At 36.4% G+C, this 19,682-nt stretch overlaps 1 protein-coding gene across 1 annotated transcript in view; it reads left to right on the top strand.

The window, feature by feature from the left end:
• Positions 1-19,682, top strand: part of SLC9C2 (solute carrier family 9 member C2 (putative)) — a 92,589-nt gene that overhangs the window by 52,196 nt on the left and 20,711 nt on the right. The window contains exons 13-18 of the mRNA XM_055319023.1: positions 4,442-4,539; positions 5,485-5,604; positions 7,178-7,376; positions 8,089-8,277; positions 10,856-11,005; positions 17,770-17,821. Coding sequence (XP_055174998.1) covers positions 4,442-4,539; positions 5,485-5,604; positions 7,178-7,376; positions 8,089-8,277; positions 10,856-11,005; positions 17,770-17,821 — 808 coding nt within the window. The remainder of the gene's footprint in view (positions 1-4,441; positions 4,540-5,484; positions 5,605-7,177; positions 7,377-8,088; positions 8,278-10,855; positions 11,006-17,769; positions 17,822-19,682) is intronic.

The raw sequence follows: 19,682 nt of genomic DNA, 5'->3' as shown, positions 1-19,682 counted from the left end.
ATAAAAAGCTTTTGCACAGTGAAGAAAACGGTCAGCAAAACTAAAAGGCAATGGAATGGGAGAAGATATTTGCAAATGTCATATCTGATAAAGGATTAGTATCCAAAATACATAAAGAACTCATCAAAATCAATGCCCAAAAAAGAAATGTCCAGTTAAGAAATGTGTAGAAGACATGAACAGACATTTTCCCAAAGAAGACATACAAATGGCTAACAGACACATGAAAAATGCTCAACATCACTCATCATCAGGGAAATACAAATTATTTTTTATTTATTTATTTATTTTTTATTTATGATAGTCATACAGAGAGAGAGAGAGAGAGGCAGAGACACAGGCAGAGGGAGAAGCAGGCTCCATGCACCGGGAGCCCGACGTGGGATTCGATCCCGGGTCTCCAGGACTGTGCCCTGGGCCAAAGGCAGGCACCAAACCGCTGTGCCACCCAGGGATCCCGGGAAATACAAATTAAAACCACAATGTGATACAGCCTCACACCCCTCAGAATGGTTAAAATTAGCAACTTAGGAAACAATAGATTTGGCAAGGATGTGGAGGAAGGGGAACACTCTTACATTGCTGGTGGGAATGTAAACTGGCACAGCCACTCTGGGAAACAGTATGGAAGTTCCTCAAAAAGTTAAAAATAGAACTACCCTATGATCCAGCAATTGCACTACTAGGTATTTATCCAAAGCATACAGAAATGCTAGTTTGGAGGGGCACCTGTACCCAATGTTTATAGCAGCAATGTTCACAATAGCCAAATTATGGAAAGAGCCCAGATGTCCAACTACCAATGAATAGATAAAGAAGATGTGGTATATACATATTCCATATATATATATATATATATATATATAATTGGAATATCACTCAGCCATCAAAAAGAATGAAATCTTGCCATTTGGAACAATGTGACTGGAACTAGAGTGTATTATGCTTAGCAAAATAAGTCAGAGAAAGACAAATATGATTTCACTCATAGGTCAAATTTAAGAAATGAAACAGATAAACATGGGGGAAGGGAAGGAAAAATAAGATAAAGATAAAAATAGAGAGGGAGGCCACCATAAAAGACTCTTAACTATAGAGAACAAACAGGGTTGCTGGAGGGGAGGTGGATGAAGGGTATGGGGTAAATGAGTGAAGGGCATCAAGGAGGACACTTGTTGGGATGAGCACTAGGTGTTATATGTAAGTGATGAATTACTAAATTCTACTCCTGAAACCCTTATTACCTAAAGCCATTATAGATTCAATGAAATCTTCATCAAAACACCAATGGCATTTTTCACAAAAATAAAATAAACAATTAAAAATGTATATGAAACCACAAAAGAGGGACACCTGGATGGCTCAATGGTTGAGCATCTGCCTTTGGCTCAGGTCATGATCCCAGGGTCCTGGGATCAAGTTCTGCATCAGGTTCCCTGCAGGGAGCCTCCTTCTCCTTCTGCCTATATCTCTGCCTCTCTCTGTGTATCTCTCATGAATAAATAAAGAAAATCTTAAAAAAAAAAAACCACAAAAGAATCTGAATAGTCAAAGCAATTTTGAGAAAGAACAAAGCTGGAGGCATCACACTTCCTGATTTCAAACTATGCTACATAGCTAGAGTAATCAAAAGAGTATAGTACTGACATAAAAACAGACACATAGACCAACAGAATGGAATTGAGACCCCCTAAAATAAACCCATGCATGTATGGTCAATTAATATTTGACAAGAAAGTGAAGAATACCAATGAGAAAAAGTGTTTTTGATAAATGGTGAGAAAACTGAGTATTTACATGCAAAAGAATGAAATTAAACCTCTGCCATACCACCTACAAAATTAACTCTAAATGGATTAAAGATTTAGATATAAGACAGAAACCATAAAACTCTTAGAAGAAACATAGAGAAAAAGCTTCTTGACATTGGTCTTGACAACCAATTTTTTAAGATGTTACCCAAGACACAACAGAAGCAACTGCAACTAAAAAACCTTCTGGATAAAAATAAAATAAAATAAAATAAAAAACCTTCTGGATAGTAAAATAAACTCTCAACAAAATGATAAGGCAACCTATAGAATGGAAGAAATTATTCGCAAATCATATGTCAGAAAACAGGTTGATATACAAAAAATATAAGAAACTTATATGACTCAATAGAAAAAAAAACAGATAATCTGATTAAAAATAGGCAAAGGACCTGAATAGACATTTTTCCAAAGAAGACAAATACAAATGGCCAACAGGCACATGTTAAGGTACTCAACTAATCATCAGAAAGAGACTAATCAAAATTATAATGACAACCTATGGAATGGAAGAAGATATTTGCAAATGACACTTCTGATAAAGGGTTAGTATCCAAGATATATAAAGAACTTATAAAACTCAGCACCCAAAACCCAAATAATCCATTTAAAAATGGACAAAAGACATGAACAGACACCTCTCCAAACAAGACATACAGATGGCCAACAGATACATGAAAAGATGCTCATCATCACTGATCATCAGGGAAATGCAAATCAAAACTACAGAAAGATATTGCCCCGCACCTGTCAGAATGGCTAAATCAACAACACAAACAACATGTACTGGTGAGGATGTGGAGAGAGGGGAACACTCTTATACTTTTGGTGAGAATGCAAACTGGTGTAGCCATTGTGGAAAACATTATGGAGGTTCCTCAAAAAACTAAAAATACAACTCCCCTCTGATCCAGGAATCACAATACTGGGTATTTGCCCAAACAATACAAAATCCCTAATTTAAAGGGATACATGCACCCTTATGTTTATAGCAGCAGTATTTGTAATAGCCAAGATATGGAAGGAGCCCAAGTATCCACTGATTGATGAATGGATAAAGAAGTGATATATCATCGCAGCGACATGGATGGAGCTACAGTGTATAATGGTGAGTCAGAGAAAGACAAATACCATATAATTTCACTCACACGTGGAACTTAAGGAACAAAACAAATAAACCAAGGGAAAAAATATATATAGAGAGACAAACCAAGAAACAGACTCTTAACTATGGAGAACAAACTGAGGGGAGGTTGGCAGGGGGATGAATGTAATAGGTGATAGGGATTAAGAAAGGCACTTGTCCTGAAGACCACTGGGTGATTAAAATAAAAACTTGAAAAAAAAAACTATATCACATCACACCTGTTAGGCTGAATATCCCCCTCAAAACAAGAGATACATGTTGGCTAAGATGTGGAGAAAAGGGAACCCTTGTGCACCGTTGATAGTAATGTAAATTGGTACAGCTACTACAGAAAATTATATAAAGATTCTTCAAAAAATTAAAGCTAGAACCACCATATATTCCAGCGACTCCACTTCTGCATATACATCAGAAGGAAATGGTAATAGGATCTCAAAGAGATCTCTGTAGTCCCATGTTTCTTTCAGCACTATTCACAATAACCAAGACATGGATATAACCTAAGTGTCCATTGAAGGATGAATAAAGAAAATGTATATTATCTATCTATCTATCTATCTATCTATCATCTATCTATCATCTATAATCTATCTATCTAGTGGAATAATATTCAACCACTGAACAGAAGGAAATCCTGCCATTTGTGACTTGAGGGCATTATTCTAGATAAAATAAGTCAGAGAAAGGCAAATACTATATAATTTCAGTTATGTGTGGAATCTTAAAGAAAAAAAAAGCCAAACTAATAGAAACAGAGTAAAATGGTGGTTTCCAGGGATTGGGAGGTAGGGGAAATGGAGGAGATGTTAGTCAAAGCCTACACACTTCCAGTTATAAGATGAATAAGTTCTGGGGCTATAGTGTGGTAATTATAACAATTCTATATTATAGACTTGAAAGTTGCCACGAGAGTGGATCCTAAATCACACACAATCACACACAAAAAAGTTATATTAACTAACTTTATGTGGTAACCATTTTGCAATATATATGAGTATATTAAGTCATCACATTGTACACCTTAAACTTACACAATGTTATGTCAATTATATCACAATAAACCTGGAAAAAAGGGAAAAAAGAGCACAGTGTACTTTTCTTTCTTGGTAGTTCTTTAAGAAGTTGAGATGATTAGTTAACCTTTGAATTAATACTTTGCATTATCTTGTTGCAGAAAGATGATGCTATGGTGCTATTTATATTACTTAAGAAAAACTCTTTGACTTGTATAGATTTTGAGCTAAGAAACTTTGTATATTTTATTGTATCCAGGAAAGTACTTTGCAATAAATGAATATTCAGTAAACATTTAAACTGAATGAAATTTATTTGCTGCTACAGGATTTTAAAAATATTTATATTATGTATTATATTTTCCTATAATGAATTCAACAATAATAGTGAGGGCTATGTAAAGGTCAAACAGAATATATTATATTATGTTTTGGTCCTTTGTAATGTTTATTTCAAATTGTATGTTTAGAGTAGCTTTGAAAAACAATGTAATGATGGAATCCTCAGTGTAGAGGCAGCCCGGATATTAATTAGTGCAACCAAAAGCTTTCGCCCCATCCAAGGAAAGTGAGTATAATATCTCTTATATTGTTATTTCCAAAATCAAATAGGTATATAGTAAAAAAGAATCAAACTCAGAGTTAAATGTCTAGATTGATCAATCTATTTATCTCACCTATCTTCCATCTCTCTTTCCATCCACCTGTCTATCCATCTACTTCTTATTTTACTTGTTTATACTTTTTCTCCTGAAAGTTCATAACTCTGGTGACATTAGGAGATTCTGGTGGAAGATCTGACTACAGTGTAATTAGATAAGACACTAGGGGTGCCATGAAAGAGAACCTATGTAGTTTCATATACTATTATATTTATCTTTTCTTTATATCATCTGTACTAAGTTACTGGATAGGGTAGGTAGAGAAGTGTGGAACCTGTCATTAGACAGGTGGGACAAGCCTTGAAGGAACTGACCCAACTGATGGATCTGAGAGATGCAATTAAATTTGGTGGGCAAAGTTTGACTATCTTAGAGAAATGTCAATATCTGGTCGTAGTCCTGGAAAGCATTAGCTAATGGATGGTCCAGGACAAAGCTTACGGATGGAGCAATAATGGGCAATCCTGCCAGGGGATAGTCAATATTTTGGCAATCTGGTGATCTATCTGGGAGATCTAACATCAGTTCCTAAAATTTGGGAAGGGGGCCTTCAGGGTCTTGGAGAGGTTTGGGTAAGGCAAGGCATGACAAAGGGGAGCTTGATTCTGAACCCGAAAGAATTAGTCTGGAGAGGCTGTACTTATATACTACCTCAGGTCAAGAGTGATTCCAGGGACCAGAGGCAGCAGGGGTTTCCTGCACCTCACCATGGGTGGGTATGTGGATGGATACAAAGACTCAGGACAGAGCATTCTTAATAAATCTTTTTAATAAACTTTCCCTTTTTATATCACCCAAAAGTATAGCACTTGATTTTTATTTTACCATATGTGTATATTTTTCTTTGTTAGATTCATGAGTATTTATGATGTTTCAACTTATGTAAGAGCTAGAAGTTGGCTTATAAAGTTTAAAAACATGTTAACTTCCTTGGAATATCATAAAGATAAGGCACTTTTTATTCTATATGGGTAAGTATTATAAACCTTTATAGCAATATACTTAAAAATATGACCAGCCAACAAATGCTGACATTGTCAGCATTGATTACATTGATTTTCCTTATTAAAAAAAAATCAACGAATACTATGGCCAGCTTTTATTGATGGAGTAGTAACGGAGCAGAGCACTTGCTTCTCTTCCTCCACTCTATTTTAGAAACTTTGTTGATACCTCTGTTAGAGAGTAGGTAGGAAGAAGAAGAAAAAGAAAAGAATGGTCAGGGGCACCTGGGTGGCTCAGTCTGTTAAGCATCTGCCTTTGGCTCAGGTCATGATCCCAGGTCCTAAGATGGAGCCCGACATGGGGCTCTCTTCTCTGTGGGGAGCCTGCTTCTCCCTCTTCTTTATACTCATGCTCTCACTTTCTCTGTCTCTCTAATATAAATAAAGTATTTTTTAAAAAATGGTCATATTTGGACTCTTTAAGTGGTAATTGCCATGTCTTAGGGTGATATTACAAACTGGGCTGCTTTCATATTCTTCTGGGTTTAACACTGGGCAAGGGAGAGAAATTTCAAATTCATGGCCTATATCTTCCTCTCAATTTCATCCATGCCATGGGGTGGTTCTGTTGATGTCCATAACTAGGAAAAATACAACATAGCCTTAATAATATCTGTAACCAATTTTCTAAAACATCACAAGACATAGATTTACTTAACTGGTGTAAATTCCTCACTTTATTAAAACTTGTGAACTCATCTACTTTTTAGAGCAGGAAGACAAGGTTTTTCTGTTAACAAAAGATGTAAAAGTGAGAAATGCCAGAGATATTCATGCTACTAACTTTTAAGTGGGTGTTGACATACCTTTCATAACAAATTCTGATAATATTTTTACTTTTTTCTATGTATCAAGTTTAAAGAGATATATAAAGAATTAAAATCCTAGGATCGTAGCGTATACCCAGGTAACCACTTTTTGTTAGGCTCTACTTAGGATGGGTTGGAAAATTAAAAAAAAAATACATCACGGTAATTACTGAATAGAATATTTTTTCCTGTTCTTACTTTTAAGTGATGTTGACATTTTTCTCTGCTTCTTGCTTTTGATGAATGAATCTTTGCCTTGTTTCTTATGTACTATTTGCCTTGATTTTGAAAAATGCTCCCCATCCTGATAGAGATGAGTAACAGCTATATTTTTATCTTTATGATGATTATTGTATATTGAAGGTTTAGGTTTTTGCTTATTTATTTTATATTTTATATCTTATAATCTTCTCCAGATTAATATCAATGATTTGTTAAATTAAATGTTGAACTTCAGGTCTCAATTGTTTTATATAGATATATTTTAAAGATTTTATTTATTTATTAATGAGAAAGAGAGAGAGAGAGAGAGAGAGAGAGAGAGAGAGGCAGAGACACAGGTAGAGGAAGAAGCAGGCTCCATGCAGGGAACCCAACATGGGACTTAATCCCAGGACTCCAGGATCATGCCCTGAGCCAAAGGCAGTCACTCAACCACTGAGCCACCCAGTTGTCCCTCAGTTGCTTTATTTTTAATGTGATCTAACATTTTATTGCTCTCTTTTTTTCAGGGATAATAAATTTCTGCTTTTTGTATGTCATGTGGTATTTTCAGAAGAATTTGAATATGCAGGACATATTATAACAGTAATGTACATTTATCCTATGATAATGCATCTATGGCCAATGGCAAGAGAGTTAAATGTGTCAGGACTTATGTCAGTGAACAACTATTTTGTCTTTTTATACATATTTCAATCAGCAATGAAGGTACTGTTCAAAATATATCCAATGAAAAGAACAATTCAGATGTTTCTGAATCTATTTTTGTCATATTATTGAAATACCTTGATACTAGAAGCCATTTGATGTAGTAGTTGATAGGATCTTGGAATTTTAATAATCTTTATGAATTTTCTGTGTTTAATAATGAAATCAGTATTATAGTCATGGTCTTGGATATCAGGTAAGCATCATAAAAGTGGAGCGAATCCAATTGATGTGCAAGAGAAATGGAAATCCAGATAGAAAATACAGATGGTTGTTTCCTTCAAATGCTCTCACTAATGATGCAAAAAACGAATAAGTGAATACACCCAAATTGGCTTGCTAGGTCCTTGTCATAAGATGAGAACTGCTTTTTAGGACAAATGCTTTGAAGACGACTTGTCAGCATTACTGTTTTTATACTTTATTATTAAGATGGTTGCAATGACTCTGTTTATTGCTATTTTTAATTCCTTGCTTTTGGCATTTCAACTTCATTATACATTATATATATTTTGAATCAAATTATAATTTTTGAAGTTGGAAATTAAAAATATTTTTTTTGGAATTCCAAATGAATAACTTAAAACTCAACTTTTGGAGTACAAATCACTTGTAGTTGAGGATTGAACTGCTAATTCTGAAGATGCTTTCCCACCCCCATTATTGCATAGGTGCTATGAAATAACATACATTCTATTTGTTTTCTAAATAGATAATAAGTTTGAAAAGGAAGTATTTTCATCAATATTGGAATACTTTGGAGTTTCTTATCATGCTTGTTGGAATCATTGATATCTTTTGTATATACTTTGTCAAATTGAGACCAGACAACTTTGCTCTTATTCAAATGACAGTAATACTAGGATATTTCAGAATAATTAGGTTTATTCCTTTCATCAAGGTAAAATATCACATTTTTAAATACTGTTTATTTTTTTCCTACACTGTATGTTAAATGTGTTTAGAAACCTCATTATTCTGAAGGAAACAAGAGAAGGAGCTGTCTTTATGGTGCTGTCTCTACAGGTGTCTGCTTGGTTCATTCTCACCTTCTCACAGAGAGAATGCCTTCCCTGACCACTCTGTGTGAAATGGCAACCTGCTCCCCCCCACACATACCAGCTTCCCATCCCATCTTCCTGACCTTCCTCTATCTGCTTAAGGTTTAGTTTTTTTCTCATAGCACTTACTACTTTTGTACTGTATGTTGTATGTACTCTCCATGAGGTAGAAATCTTTGTTTTGGTCATTGATGTAACCTATGGCTCTGGAATGGTGCCTAGCATATAGTAAGCTCTTAATAAAATACTTGTTGAGTGAATAAATTAAAATTTGGTGCCACTTGAAGTGGGGTGACCCAGAAACAAGTTCTCCAAGTTTTAGTAAAATTTGCTCTTTAGAAAGCCCTAACTGTGCAGAAACATGAAAATATTTTCTCTACAGGCTACTTTTATGCAGCATAAAGTCTAGGGAGCTTAATTTTACTGTGGCCTTCAATCTCTGTAACAACTACTATTCCTTCTTTCCATGCCTCTGGTTTTGATTCTGAAGGTAGATTTTCAGTTTTCCAGTCTCAGCTCTTAAATCTCCTGTCTTTCTTTCCAATGAAGATTTCTTATATAAGATTTTTACTTGGGAGCTTTAGATGATTTCATTTGCCATTCCATTTTTTTTAGTTGTTTAATTCTTATTATGTCAGACAAGTTTATTGGTATATTGAAGTTATGAAGAATTGATATTTAAAAAACTGCTGAAAAACACCCTAGTAACAAAAGGTGTTCATTTCGGAATCCTCCATTTAGTTCCTATTCTCCATGAAATTTAGTAGTCATCTTAAAGGCAAAATTGTTTGAATGCTCAGACTTGTAGACTTTATTGTCTGTTCCTTTCTTGATTCTATATCAATGTTACCAAGCTTTGCTATTCTTAAGAGTTACCATGCAGAGTTGTATACAGAAAACCTGCTTTAAGGGGTAATTTTGATTATTTGTGATTTTTGCTTTATGAGCTAAGTTTACAGCCAAGTGTCTACATAATGTATAACCCTACCATAACACAAAGTATGTTAGAAGTCAGTTTGTGTAGTATGAGGCTAAGTCTTAAAATGGAAGGGAGAGGCTTCCTTAGGTAATCAGTTTTTATACAGAGATTGGATGCAGATGAAGGCAAAATAATTATTGTAGAAGTAATACCTTGTGAAATGTCTCTCTGAGGGAAGTAAAGATTTAAAGATGATCTATTGCGGAAATCAACTCTATTCAGAGTGTGAAACAGTTGCTACTTGTGTCCACCATGCTTTGACAAATCTCCATGAGGTATATTTAAGGAATTAATATAATCAGGATGACCTCTTTCTATTGAGCAATTACTATGTTCCAGGAACTGTGCAGAGCACTTGACACACATTATCTAATTAAATTATGGCAATAGCCTTGTGAAGTAGATGTTACCACTATATGAAGTCAGATGCTTTAATAGCTAGTCTCAGTACAATGTGGCTTTCAAAAGAAACCTATATTGGAGAGCTTGGAAGAATATTGGAGATTTTTACTTTAGATCTTTGTAGGAACAGCTCAAGGGGTGACAGCACATCATGGAAAAAAACTTTCTAAAAATCCTCTTTATTATCTCTCCCTCTGCCCAAAGTTACACAACCATAAAAGCAGCTAAAAATCTCTTCTTTCTCTGCTCTTGTAATTCCTCTGCTTTGATGTTATTTTGCTCTTTTCACCTTCCTCCTTTGTGACCTGGTCCCTCACCATCTACCCTGTTTTCTGACCTGATTCTGTCTCTGTGATTGTTTCTATCAGCTGTGAGGAGCTGCTCCATTGGACGTTGGGTCCTTACCTATCATTACCCTTATTTTATAGATGAGGAGACAGAATCCTCAAGGTCATAAGTAACTTGCTCCAGGTCATAGAGCTGGCACTTGAATCTTCAAAGTATTATATTTAAAATACCATTCTCTTCAATCACTACACTCTCTTGCCTAAGCTTATGATTTGGGAAACTTAGAGCTAAGAATTATCTTTAATATCCTATGTTCCTTATCTTGCAAGTCAAGAAACTGAAGGATGGTTGATTTGGTTGGTGATTGTCATACAGGTTAAGGGACCACCACCAGTCTTGTCTCCTGAAATCTGGGGGTGTGAAGAATGGGGGGTAAAGACAGTGGTGGGGACTTCCTCTTAAAGCTACAGAGCCAATTATTCATTGACCTTTCATTTCTTTAAAGGTGGCTCTCAAACTTGAGTGTAGATAGAATCACCTGGAGGACTTGTTAAGACACTGATTTTTGAGCCCCATCCCCAGAATTTCTGGTGTAGCAGGTCTGCAGGGTAGGGGGCTGAGAATTTGCGTTTCAAATATGTCTCTGGGCAGTGTCACTGTTCCCTAAGATGATACTTTGAGAACACTTGCCTTTGAGGGTGCTTTTCTTCATTAAATTTTCAGACTTTTTTCCCTCTTCATTGTTCCAGTTAATAATACCACTGCTGATAAATATTGTAGATGTGCAGATCAAAAAGCGCCTCCGCTTGATGTATAGTATTACAAAAGGTTATGTCAAAAGTCAAGAGGATACCAAACTTCTAATAAAACAAATTTCCAGCCGAGAATCAATATATCAGGTGAGAGACAAGCACTGGTCATTTGGGAAAATAATCACTTGGGTATAGTCATATCTTTTAAGACTACTTCTACATATATTTGGCCCAACAGATAAGTTACGACAAGTGAAGAGGATTCAATTGTTTATTATGTTATAAGAGGTGCCTGCAGAGGAGTCTTTGCTCTTTAAATGTCAGGTATCTTTATCAAACTCATTTATGATCTTCACGGAAGAAAATCTACCCTTTGCTTTTATTTTCTGAACACAGACTAGAGACTCATCTGCCTTTGTAACACTCTAAAGGGTTGGGTAAGTTGGAAAGGGCATCATGCAGCAATCAAAACTCAAGTCTTCAAAGTAAGAGTAGGTCTGAAGTGGAGAGAGGAAGAGAGGGAAAAAGAACAAAGATTTGACAGTGGAAACTTGAAATGCTGGTGCTGAAGAATGGCTGAGTAGCAGTATTTATTTATTTATTTTATCATTCAAGACCCTCATTTCCAGGCAGTATGAGGTATGTACCAAATGGGAGATGAGGATGTGAGCATACTAGGAACTTGAAGATGGAGTGAATCACTTCCTGGCTGAGTTCCCTCATGCAAGACTGTCGACCCAGGACCCTCTGCAAACTTGTAGAGCAATGTTTCAAATTTCGCATGTCTACTTAAGAATATTCAGTGGCAGGGCACTTGAGCAGCTCAGTTGGTTAAGCTGAGTTTGACTCTTAATCTTAGGGTTGTGAGTTCAAGCCCTGAGTTGAAAAAAAAAAAAAAGAATATTCAGTAGCTCTGCATGGCCTGAAAGGTAAGGTCTTTGAATCCAAATATATATAGAGAGACAGGAGAGAACACGGAAAAGATGGTAACAGAATAGTCATGCAGAATTTTACAACTCAAAGGTAATAAAATACAAGAAGTAAAAGTATCCCTTCCTGCCCTCCACTCTACTGCTTCCCAGAGATAGCCCATTGTAACCATTCTTGTGTTAATTCCTCCACTGCTTGCCATAATAATTTTAATAACGTGCACATGTATTTAATTCTTGATTTATCTCTAAACAGCCTTTATTTACTCTCTGCCATGAAGTGTAAAGAAATTAGAATATTCCTTTAGCCTTTTATTTTTCTCCCAATCTTAAATTTTTGGAGCTATTATTTTTACAAAAAAAAGATTTTACATTTTATTCTGTAAGTATAATTATGTCTTCATTCTTTCAATAAATGACTCCATACATGGAAAACTAAAACCTTTACTTTGTTATGATTATATAACATTCACTTTAGAACCTATCATTTGATCCAATCCATAACAAAATATGATCAATATCATTAAATATCTGCTACTTGATAGAGACTCTTCTAAATGAAACAGTCAAATGGATTGATTTAAAAAAAATGTTTCTTAAACTATCTTCCTCTCGTCCTTTAGCTTATATTCCTTAGCCATCCTTTCTGGAGTCCCATGTGAGCCTCTTTTTTCCTTTTCTTTTTATTAAAAATTCCTATAAGTAGTTTTTTCAAGGTGATGTATGGGCTTACACATGCAAAAATCTTTGTATTTTGCTCTCATAATTAATCTTTTCACTGTCCAAAACTATTTTCTTGAAGATTTTCATTTGTCTTCAGCATTGATGATGTAAGTCTGGTTTTACTTGTGCTTTTGTAGGTGACTTTTCTCTCTCCATTTAGAGGCTTATAGAATTTTCTCCCTGGAGTTCTGAGTTTTTACCATATTGTGTCTAGGTATAATTTAAAAAAAAAAGTTAGGGGTACCTGGCTGGCTCCATCAGCTAAGTGTCTGACTCTTGGTTTTGGCTCAGGTCATGATCTTAGAGTTGTGAGATTGAACCTCAAGTTGCACTCAGTGCTCAAGGGGGAGTCTGCTTGAGGATTCTTTCTTATTGTACCCCCACCACTCATGCCTATGTGCTCTCTCACTTTCCAAAATAAATAAATAAATCTTAAAGAAATTATCGTGTTACCTGGGTGTCTCAGTTGGTAAAGTATGGGACTCTTGTTCTTGGGGCCATGAGTTTGAGTCCCACATTGAGTGGGAGACATAACTTAAAAAATTAAAAAAATTAAAGAAAACCATAGCTGGGGGCATCACAATGCCAGATTTCAGGTTGTACTACAAAGCTGTGGTCATCAAGACAGTGTGGTACTGGCACAAAAACAGACACATAGACCAATGGAACATTGGGTCCAGAAATGGACCCTGAACTTTATGGTCAACTAATATTCGACAAAGGAGGAAAGACGATCCACTGGAAGAAAGACAGTCTCTTCAATAAATGGTGCTGGGAAAATTGGTCATCCACATGCAGAAGAATGAAACTAGACCACTCTCTTGCACCATACACAAAGATAAACTCAAAATGGATGAAAGATTTAAATGTGAGACAAGACTCCATCAAAATCCTAGAGGAGAACACAGGCAACACCCTTTTTGAACTTGGCCACAGTAACTTCTTGCAAGATACATCCACGAAAACAAAAGAAACAAAAGCAAAAATGAACTATTGGGACTTCATCAAGATAAGAAGCTTTTGCACAGCAAAGGATACAGTCAACAAAACTCAAAGACAACCTACAGAATGGGAGAAGATATTTGCAAATAACATATCAGATAAAGGGCTAGTTTCCAAAATCTATAAAGAACTTATTAAACTCAACACCAAAGAAACAAACAATCCAATCATGAAATGGGCAAAAGACATGAAGAGAAATCTCACAGAGGAAGACATAGACATGGCCAACATGCACATGAGAAAATGCTCTGCATCACTTGCCATCAGGGAAATACAAATCAAAACCACAATGAGATACCACCTCACACCAGTGAGAATGGGGAAAATTAACAAGGCAGGAAACAACAAATGTTGGAGAGGATGCGGAGAAAAGGGAACCCTCTTACACTGTTGGTGGGAATGTGAACTGGTGCAGCCACTCTGGAAAACTGTGTGGAGGTTCCTCAAAGAATTAAAAATAGACCTGCCCTACGACCCAGCAATTGCACTGTTAGGGATTTACCCCGAAGATTCAGATGCAATGAAACGCCGGGGCACCTGCACCCCGATGTTTCTAGCAGCCATGTCCACAATAGCCAAACTGTGGAAGGAGCCTCGATGCCCATCGAAAGATGAATGGATAAAGAAGATGTGGTTTATGTATACAATGGAATATTACTCAGCCATTAGAAACAACAAATACCCACCATTTGCTTCAACGTGGATGGAACTGGAGGGTATTATGCTGAGTGAAGTAAGTCAATCGGAGAAGGACAAACAGTGTATGTTCTCACTTATTTGGGGAATATGAATAATAGTGAAGGGGAATATAAGGGAAGGGAGAATAAATGTGTGGGAGATATCAGAAAGGGACACAGAACATAAAGACTTCTAACTCTGGGAAATGAACTAGGGGTGGTGGAAGGGGAGGAGGGCGGGGGGTGGGGGTGAATGGGTGACGGGCACGGAGGGGGACACTTGACGGGATGAGCACTGGGTGTTATTCTGTATGTTGGTAAATTGAACACCAATAAAAATTAATTTATAAAAAAAAAATTAAAAAAATTAAAATTAAAAATAAACAGTTATCCTACACAGCACTTGGAGGTTTCACAATCAGAACATTGCCATCTTTCTTCCAACACTTCTTTGATTATTCCCTCCCCTAGGTTTCTATTTTCTCCTTTCATCACCCTTTTAAACAATTTTTTTTGTATTTCTGGATTTAGTCCTTGTTTCAAATTTTCTTATAACTTCCAAGTCTTTTCTCTTTGTGGTGAGAATCCCCCAGCTTGGTTTCTCATGCTCTAAATTTAGTCTATAGCTGTGTTCATTCTGATAATCAGTCCCTCTATTACATTTTCTCTCCTCTTTTTTGACTGTACACTCTTTGATCTCCAAGTACTGTGATTGCTTCTTTTCATTGAGACTGGTTCCTTTTTCTTTTTCTTTTTTTTTAAACAAATGTGATATTCCATTGAATCTCTTTATTTAAAAATTGTTGGTCTCCTGTATTAGTGCTTCCTTGAGGTTCATTCTTCTCTTTGTCATGTTTGGTTATTGTCTTTCATCCTGTTTATCCTGCCCAATGTTTGGTGACTTTTGGTTACATTTTCAGGTATGTAGGTGAGGGGTCCAGACTGACAAGTATCAATAGCTGAAGGGTGTTTTCTCAGCCTAGGAGAGACTCTTGATTTTTAATCTGATAATTTAAATCTTGATTACTAAAGCCCTAGATCTAATGATTCTGTGTATACATAAAATCAGGAATGGGCTGAGCGTTACGTCTTCTGCTTGTTGTGCCTATTTTTGTGATGACCATTGGTTACCTCAGGGCCTCAGCCAAGAAAGAGAGGCTCTTTCCTTATTAAATCCAGAAGAGGGAAGGAGGCTATGAAGTTACCTACTTTAATGTTTTAATTTTAATTTCTTTTTTTAAAAAAGATTTTATTTATCTGGTAGAGAGAGAGAGTGAGACAGAGCACACATGAGTGGGGAGGAGGGGCAGAGGGGGAGAGGGAAAAGCAAACTCCCACTGAACAAGGAGCCTGATGTAGGGCTTTATCCCAGGACCCTGAGATCATGACCTGAGCTGAAGGCAGATGCTTAACTGACTGAGCCACCCAGGTACCCCTAATTTTAATTTCTAAAACACATAAGAAGACATATTGTTAAATATCTTTAGAATTTAAGGTTTTCTTTTATGATCAGGGACCACTATAGAAAGAGTATAGCTGAATTTTAGCAAGGCATCTAACGTCTTTCATGACATCTTTATAGATAGGCTAGAGAACTATTCTCTAGATTTATTACAGAAATACCAATTATTGGATCAAATGTGCAACAGAATTCTTTCTGTCTTATTGATGTACTTTGAATATTAGAGAAAACAAAAAAGTATGGAAAGTCTAGATGGATCTATAATAGAAGACAGAGCTATTCATAGAAGAAAATATTTCAGAAACTGGAAGAGGTGGGAAAAAAACAGCAGTCAGTCATGGGAGGTAATGTGTTTTGAGGAGTTTGGGAGAAGGCATTTGACATTTGGGGGCACTTGCCTCAAAGTGTAAGATAAAACAAATTCCCCTTTGGCATTTATAAAGGAGACTTCAGTAAAGATTTAAATGTTGTGTGGTTTTTTTTTTTTTTTTGAGATGTATTTAGATATCAAACTTGTGTTTACTCTGAAAGTGATGTGGTTCAAAAACTAACCAGTGGCAGCTCACTTTTAGAGGAGTCACATGTAGGTCCAGGCTTTAAATGATTATGTACTGTTTGTGGGTAGGAGTCAGTTCCTATGCTCTGTTGTGCAGGTCATTTTATAGAGTTTTTACGGAGTTGCTATTGATCCAGTTTGATTTGAAGGGGTCTTGGAAGCTACCTAAGCCCCTGTGCAAGCAGGGTGGGACCACAGTGTGTGGGTGCCATAGACAGGCCATTAATTTGGCACCTTCCCAATATTGACTCAGTGTTATCAAGTGAAAAGAAGCAACTTAATAAAAATTGTATACCTCAATTTTATATTCAAATATAATAAATAAATAAATAAATAAATAAATAAATAAATAAATCTTATATTTATTACATGTGATTTTTCTAGACCAAAACAACAAAAACTTAACTTTAGCTACTTAAACTTTAGATAACAAGCCAGTAGGGGTGCCTGGGTGGTTCAGTTGGTTAAGTGTCAGACTCTTGATTTCAGTTCAGGTCTTGGTCTCAAGGCCCTGGGGTGGAGCCCCATGTCAGGCTCTGTGCTCAGTGAGGAGTCTGCTGGAGATTCTCTCTCTCCCCCCACCCCCACTACCCCTCACCCCACTCACACATGCATGCTCTCTCTCTTTCTCTCTCTAGATGAATAGATAAATTATTTTATAAGATTTTTATTTATTTATTTGAGATATATATAGAGAGAGATCACTAGTGTGGGTGTAGAGGGACAAGGAGAAGCAGACTCCCTGCTGAACAGGGAACCAGCTGGGGAGCTCAATCCCAGGACCCCAGGAACATGACCTGAGCCAAAGGCAGATACTTAACCAATGGAGCCACCCACATACCCCTAAAATGGATATATAATTATATAAATATATAAAGCAAACCAGTAAAATAGCACTGTATTTGTTATTCTTTCCTGTAAATAGCATTATGCTGTGTATTAATTGGGTGAAGGATTTCAGTCATTTGTACCTGACAATCCTAGGGAACTGTGGATTGTTTGCTGCCAAGTGAAAGCTCCAGAAAGATTTAAAGCTGGAGAATAAGCTCCATGAAGAGCAGTGCCTGGGACATAGGGGGCATCTGACCAATACCTACTGTATGATTGAACACCATGGTTAGCCTTGGAGTAGAGCCATTTCTTCATTATGCCAAGAGTTATCTATAGGAATCATGGAACTAATCAATACCATCATTTCTCATTATTGCAGTTGTTTTTATGCTCCTAATAGGCTGGCTGCCCAAAAAGCTGCTCAGTTGGCTCTCTCTTAATGGAGTTTTATCTGTGAGAATTCTCCTTGGTGCACAGTGAAATGCACACTAATCTTTTCTGAGAAAGGCTAGGTCCAGTAGTTATGCAGGCTACTGACTGCACACTATTCACTGTTAACATGAGTGGGAGCATGAGTGAGGAAAGCAGCAGAATTGGCACAGAGGAGAGAATTGAGCTAAACATCTTCCCCAAATCATAAATTTAGTGAGATTTCTTCTTTTTCTCAGATTTTAAAGCCAGATATGCAGTTGGTGTAATAACAGATTAATGTCTTTCTTGACTTCTTGCAGAAATTGTATGAAATTTTGGAAACCAACAAACGAGATGCTGTCAAAGAACTAGGTAGGTAGTAGGAATATCTGACTTCCTGAAATCACACCTTATTATTCCATAATTTAACCAAGGTAAGAAAAGTCATGCTTTCCTTCAATTACTCACTTATTCATTCAATAAGCATTTATCAAATGCATGCAATAGGCCAGGTATGCCAAAAATGCATAATGGAGGGTATGAGAGTATCAGTAGACAATTGCAGAAAGTTAAAGCAGGTCATGTATTTGCTATGGAAGCATAGAGGAAATAATGAAGAGTGTAGAAAGTGTATTAAAGTGGCAAGATCAGATTCCTTAAGTCTATAAGAAAAAGACACATGAAAATTACATTTGACAAAGGGTGTTTTTGTTTTGTTTTACTTTGCTTGCAAAGATACTCAGGAATGTGGAGCTACAAGAGATGTCATTTTTTGAGCATCCATAAGCACTCTGCTTCAGTTGAAGTGTGCAGCAGGAGTCTTAGGATTTTATACAAAGCTTCTTGAGTCTGCTTTCCTCACAAGGGGCGGTAGACCAGGCTCTCAGTGTGTGCAAAAGTTTCTGGGAGAGAGCCTGGCATACAGTAGGTCCTTGATAAATGGAAATTATAAAAGAAATCAAGTAAAACCACTTTGTAAGATGCCATATAGATTTATGGGGATAATACTTTCCAAATCAAAATTGGAAGAACATGGCCTAATGATAAATGATAAAATTATGAATTTGGGGATCCCTGGGTGGCACAGCAGTTTGGCGCCTGCCTTTGGCCCAGGGCGCGATCCTGGAGACCCGGGATCAAATCCCATGTCGGGCTCCTTGCATGGAGCCTGCTTCTCCCTCTGCCTATGTCTCTGCCTCTCTCTCTGTGTGTGTGTGTGTGTAACTATCATGAATAAATAAATAAAATCTTTAAAAAAATATGAATTTGGAGATGTGTCAGAAATTTTGGCACTGTCTCAAAAAATCCAGAATCCATTATTACCTTTCATATAGGTAGATTTTTATTTCTGTGCTTTTAAAGATTAGGGGCCTAGGGGCTGCTGTCTCATATTATGCTTTAGATTTAGATTTAGTATGTAATATTACAAAGTTCTCTTGATTTAGTCCTGTAAAAGGAAGTACCTGTTCCCACATGGTTACTGCAACTGATTATCAAATGCTAATTATGTCAGGAACCGTGTTAACAGATTTATATGCATTATATATACATTATATGCATTATCTCATTTAATCTTTAGGACTACTCTATGAGACAAATACTATTATTATCTTCATCTTATAGATAATGAAGCTGTGGTTCAGAAAGTTTAATTTGCCTGAAATCATATGGGTGGTAAATGGTGAGCTAGATCTCCAGCTAAGGTGTACTTGACATTGAAACCCAAGTTCCTTTTTTAAATTTTTTTATTTTAAGTGGTTTCCATACTCATTGTGGGGTTCAAACTCATGACCTTGATATCAAGAGTCAAGTGCTCCATTGACCTATGCTCCTGATTATGCTATTCTTCATTTTACCAACCAGCTCATTACAATTAAAAAAAAAAGTACCTTCCAGATGTCAGGCATTCTGCCCATGTTAAGATGAAAGAGTTTTGGCCATGACTCACAGTCTAGTTCATGACTTCTTGTGTTCATTAAAGAGGAAAAGATATGTGCTTTGATCTCAGAAAGCTCCATGAGCGGAAGTCCAGGGGCTCTTTCATTAAGTCATTTATTCACCCAACAAAGTTATATGATATGTAGGATGAGAAATAAGTAAAAATCAAAATATCACAATGTTGTAAGTTCCACAGTGGAGATATGTAGGACATGCCATGGGAATGAGACAGAGAAAGTGATTTTCTCCTAGCTAGTAGGGGAAGCCAGTTTTCAATTTTCTCATCCATCAAATG

The sequence above is a fragment of the Nyctereutes procyonoides genome, unplaced genomic scaffold (assembly GCF_905146905.1).
Source record: "Nyctereutes procyonoides isolate TBG_1078 unplaced genomic scaffold, NYPRO_anot_genome, whole genome shotgun sequence".
NCBI classification, from domain to species: domain Eukaryota; kingdom Metazoa; phylum Chordata; class Mammalia; order Carnivora; family Canidae; genus Nyctereutes; species Nyctereutes procyonoides.
The sequence above is the reverse complement of the archived record's forward strand: the minus strand, read 5'-3'. Positions and strand labels throughout refer to the sequence as shown.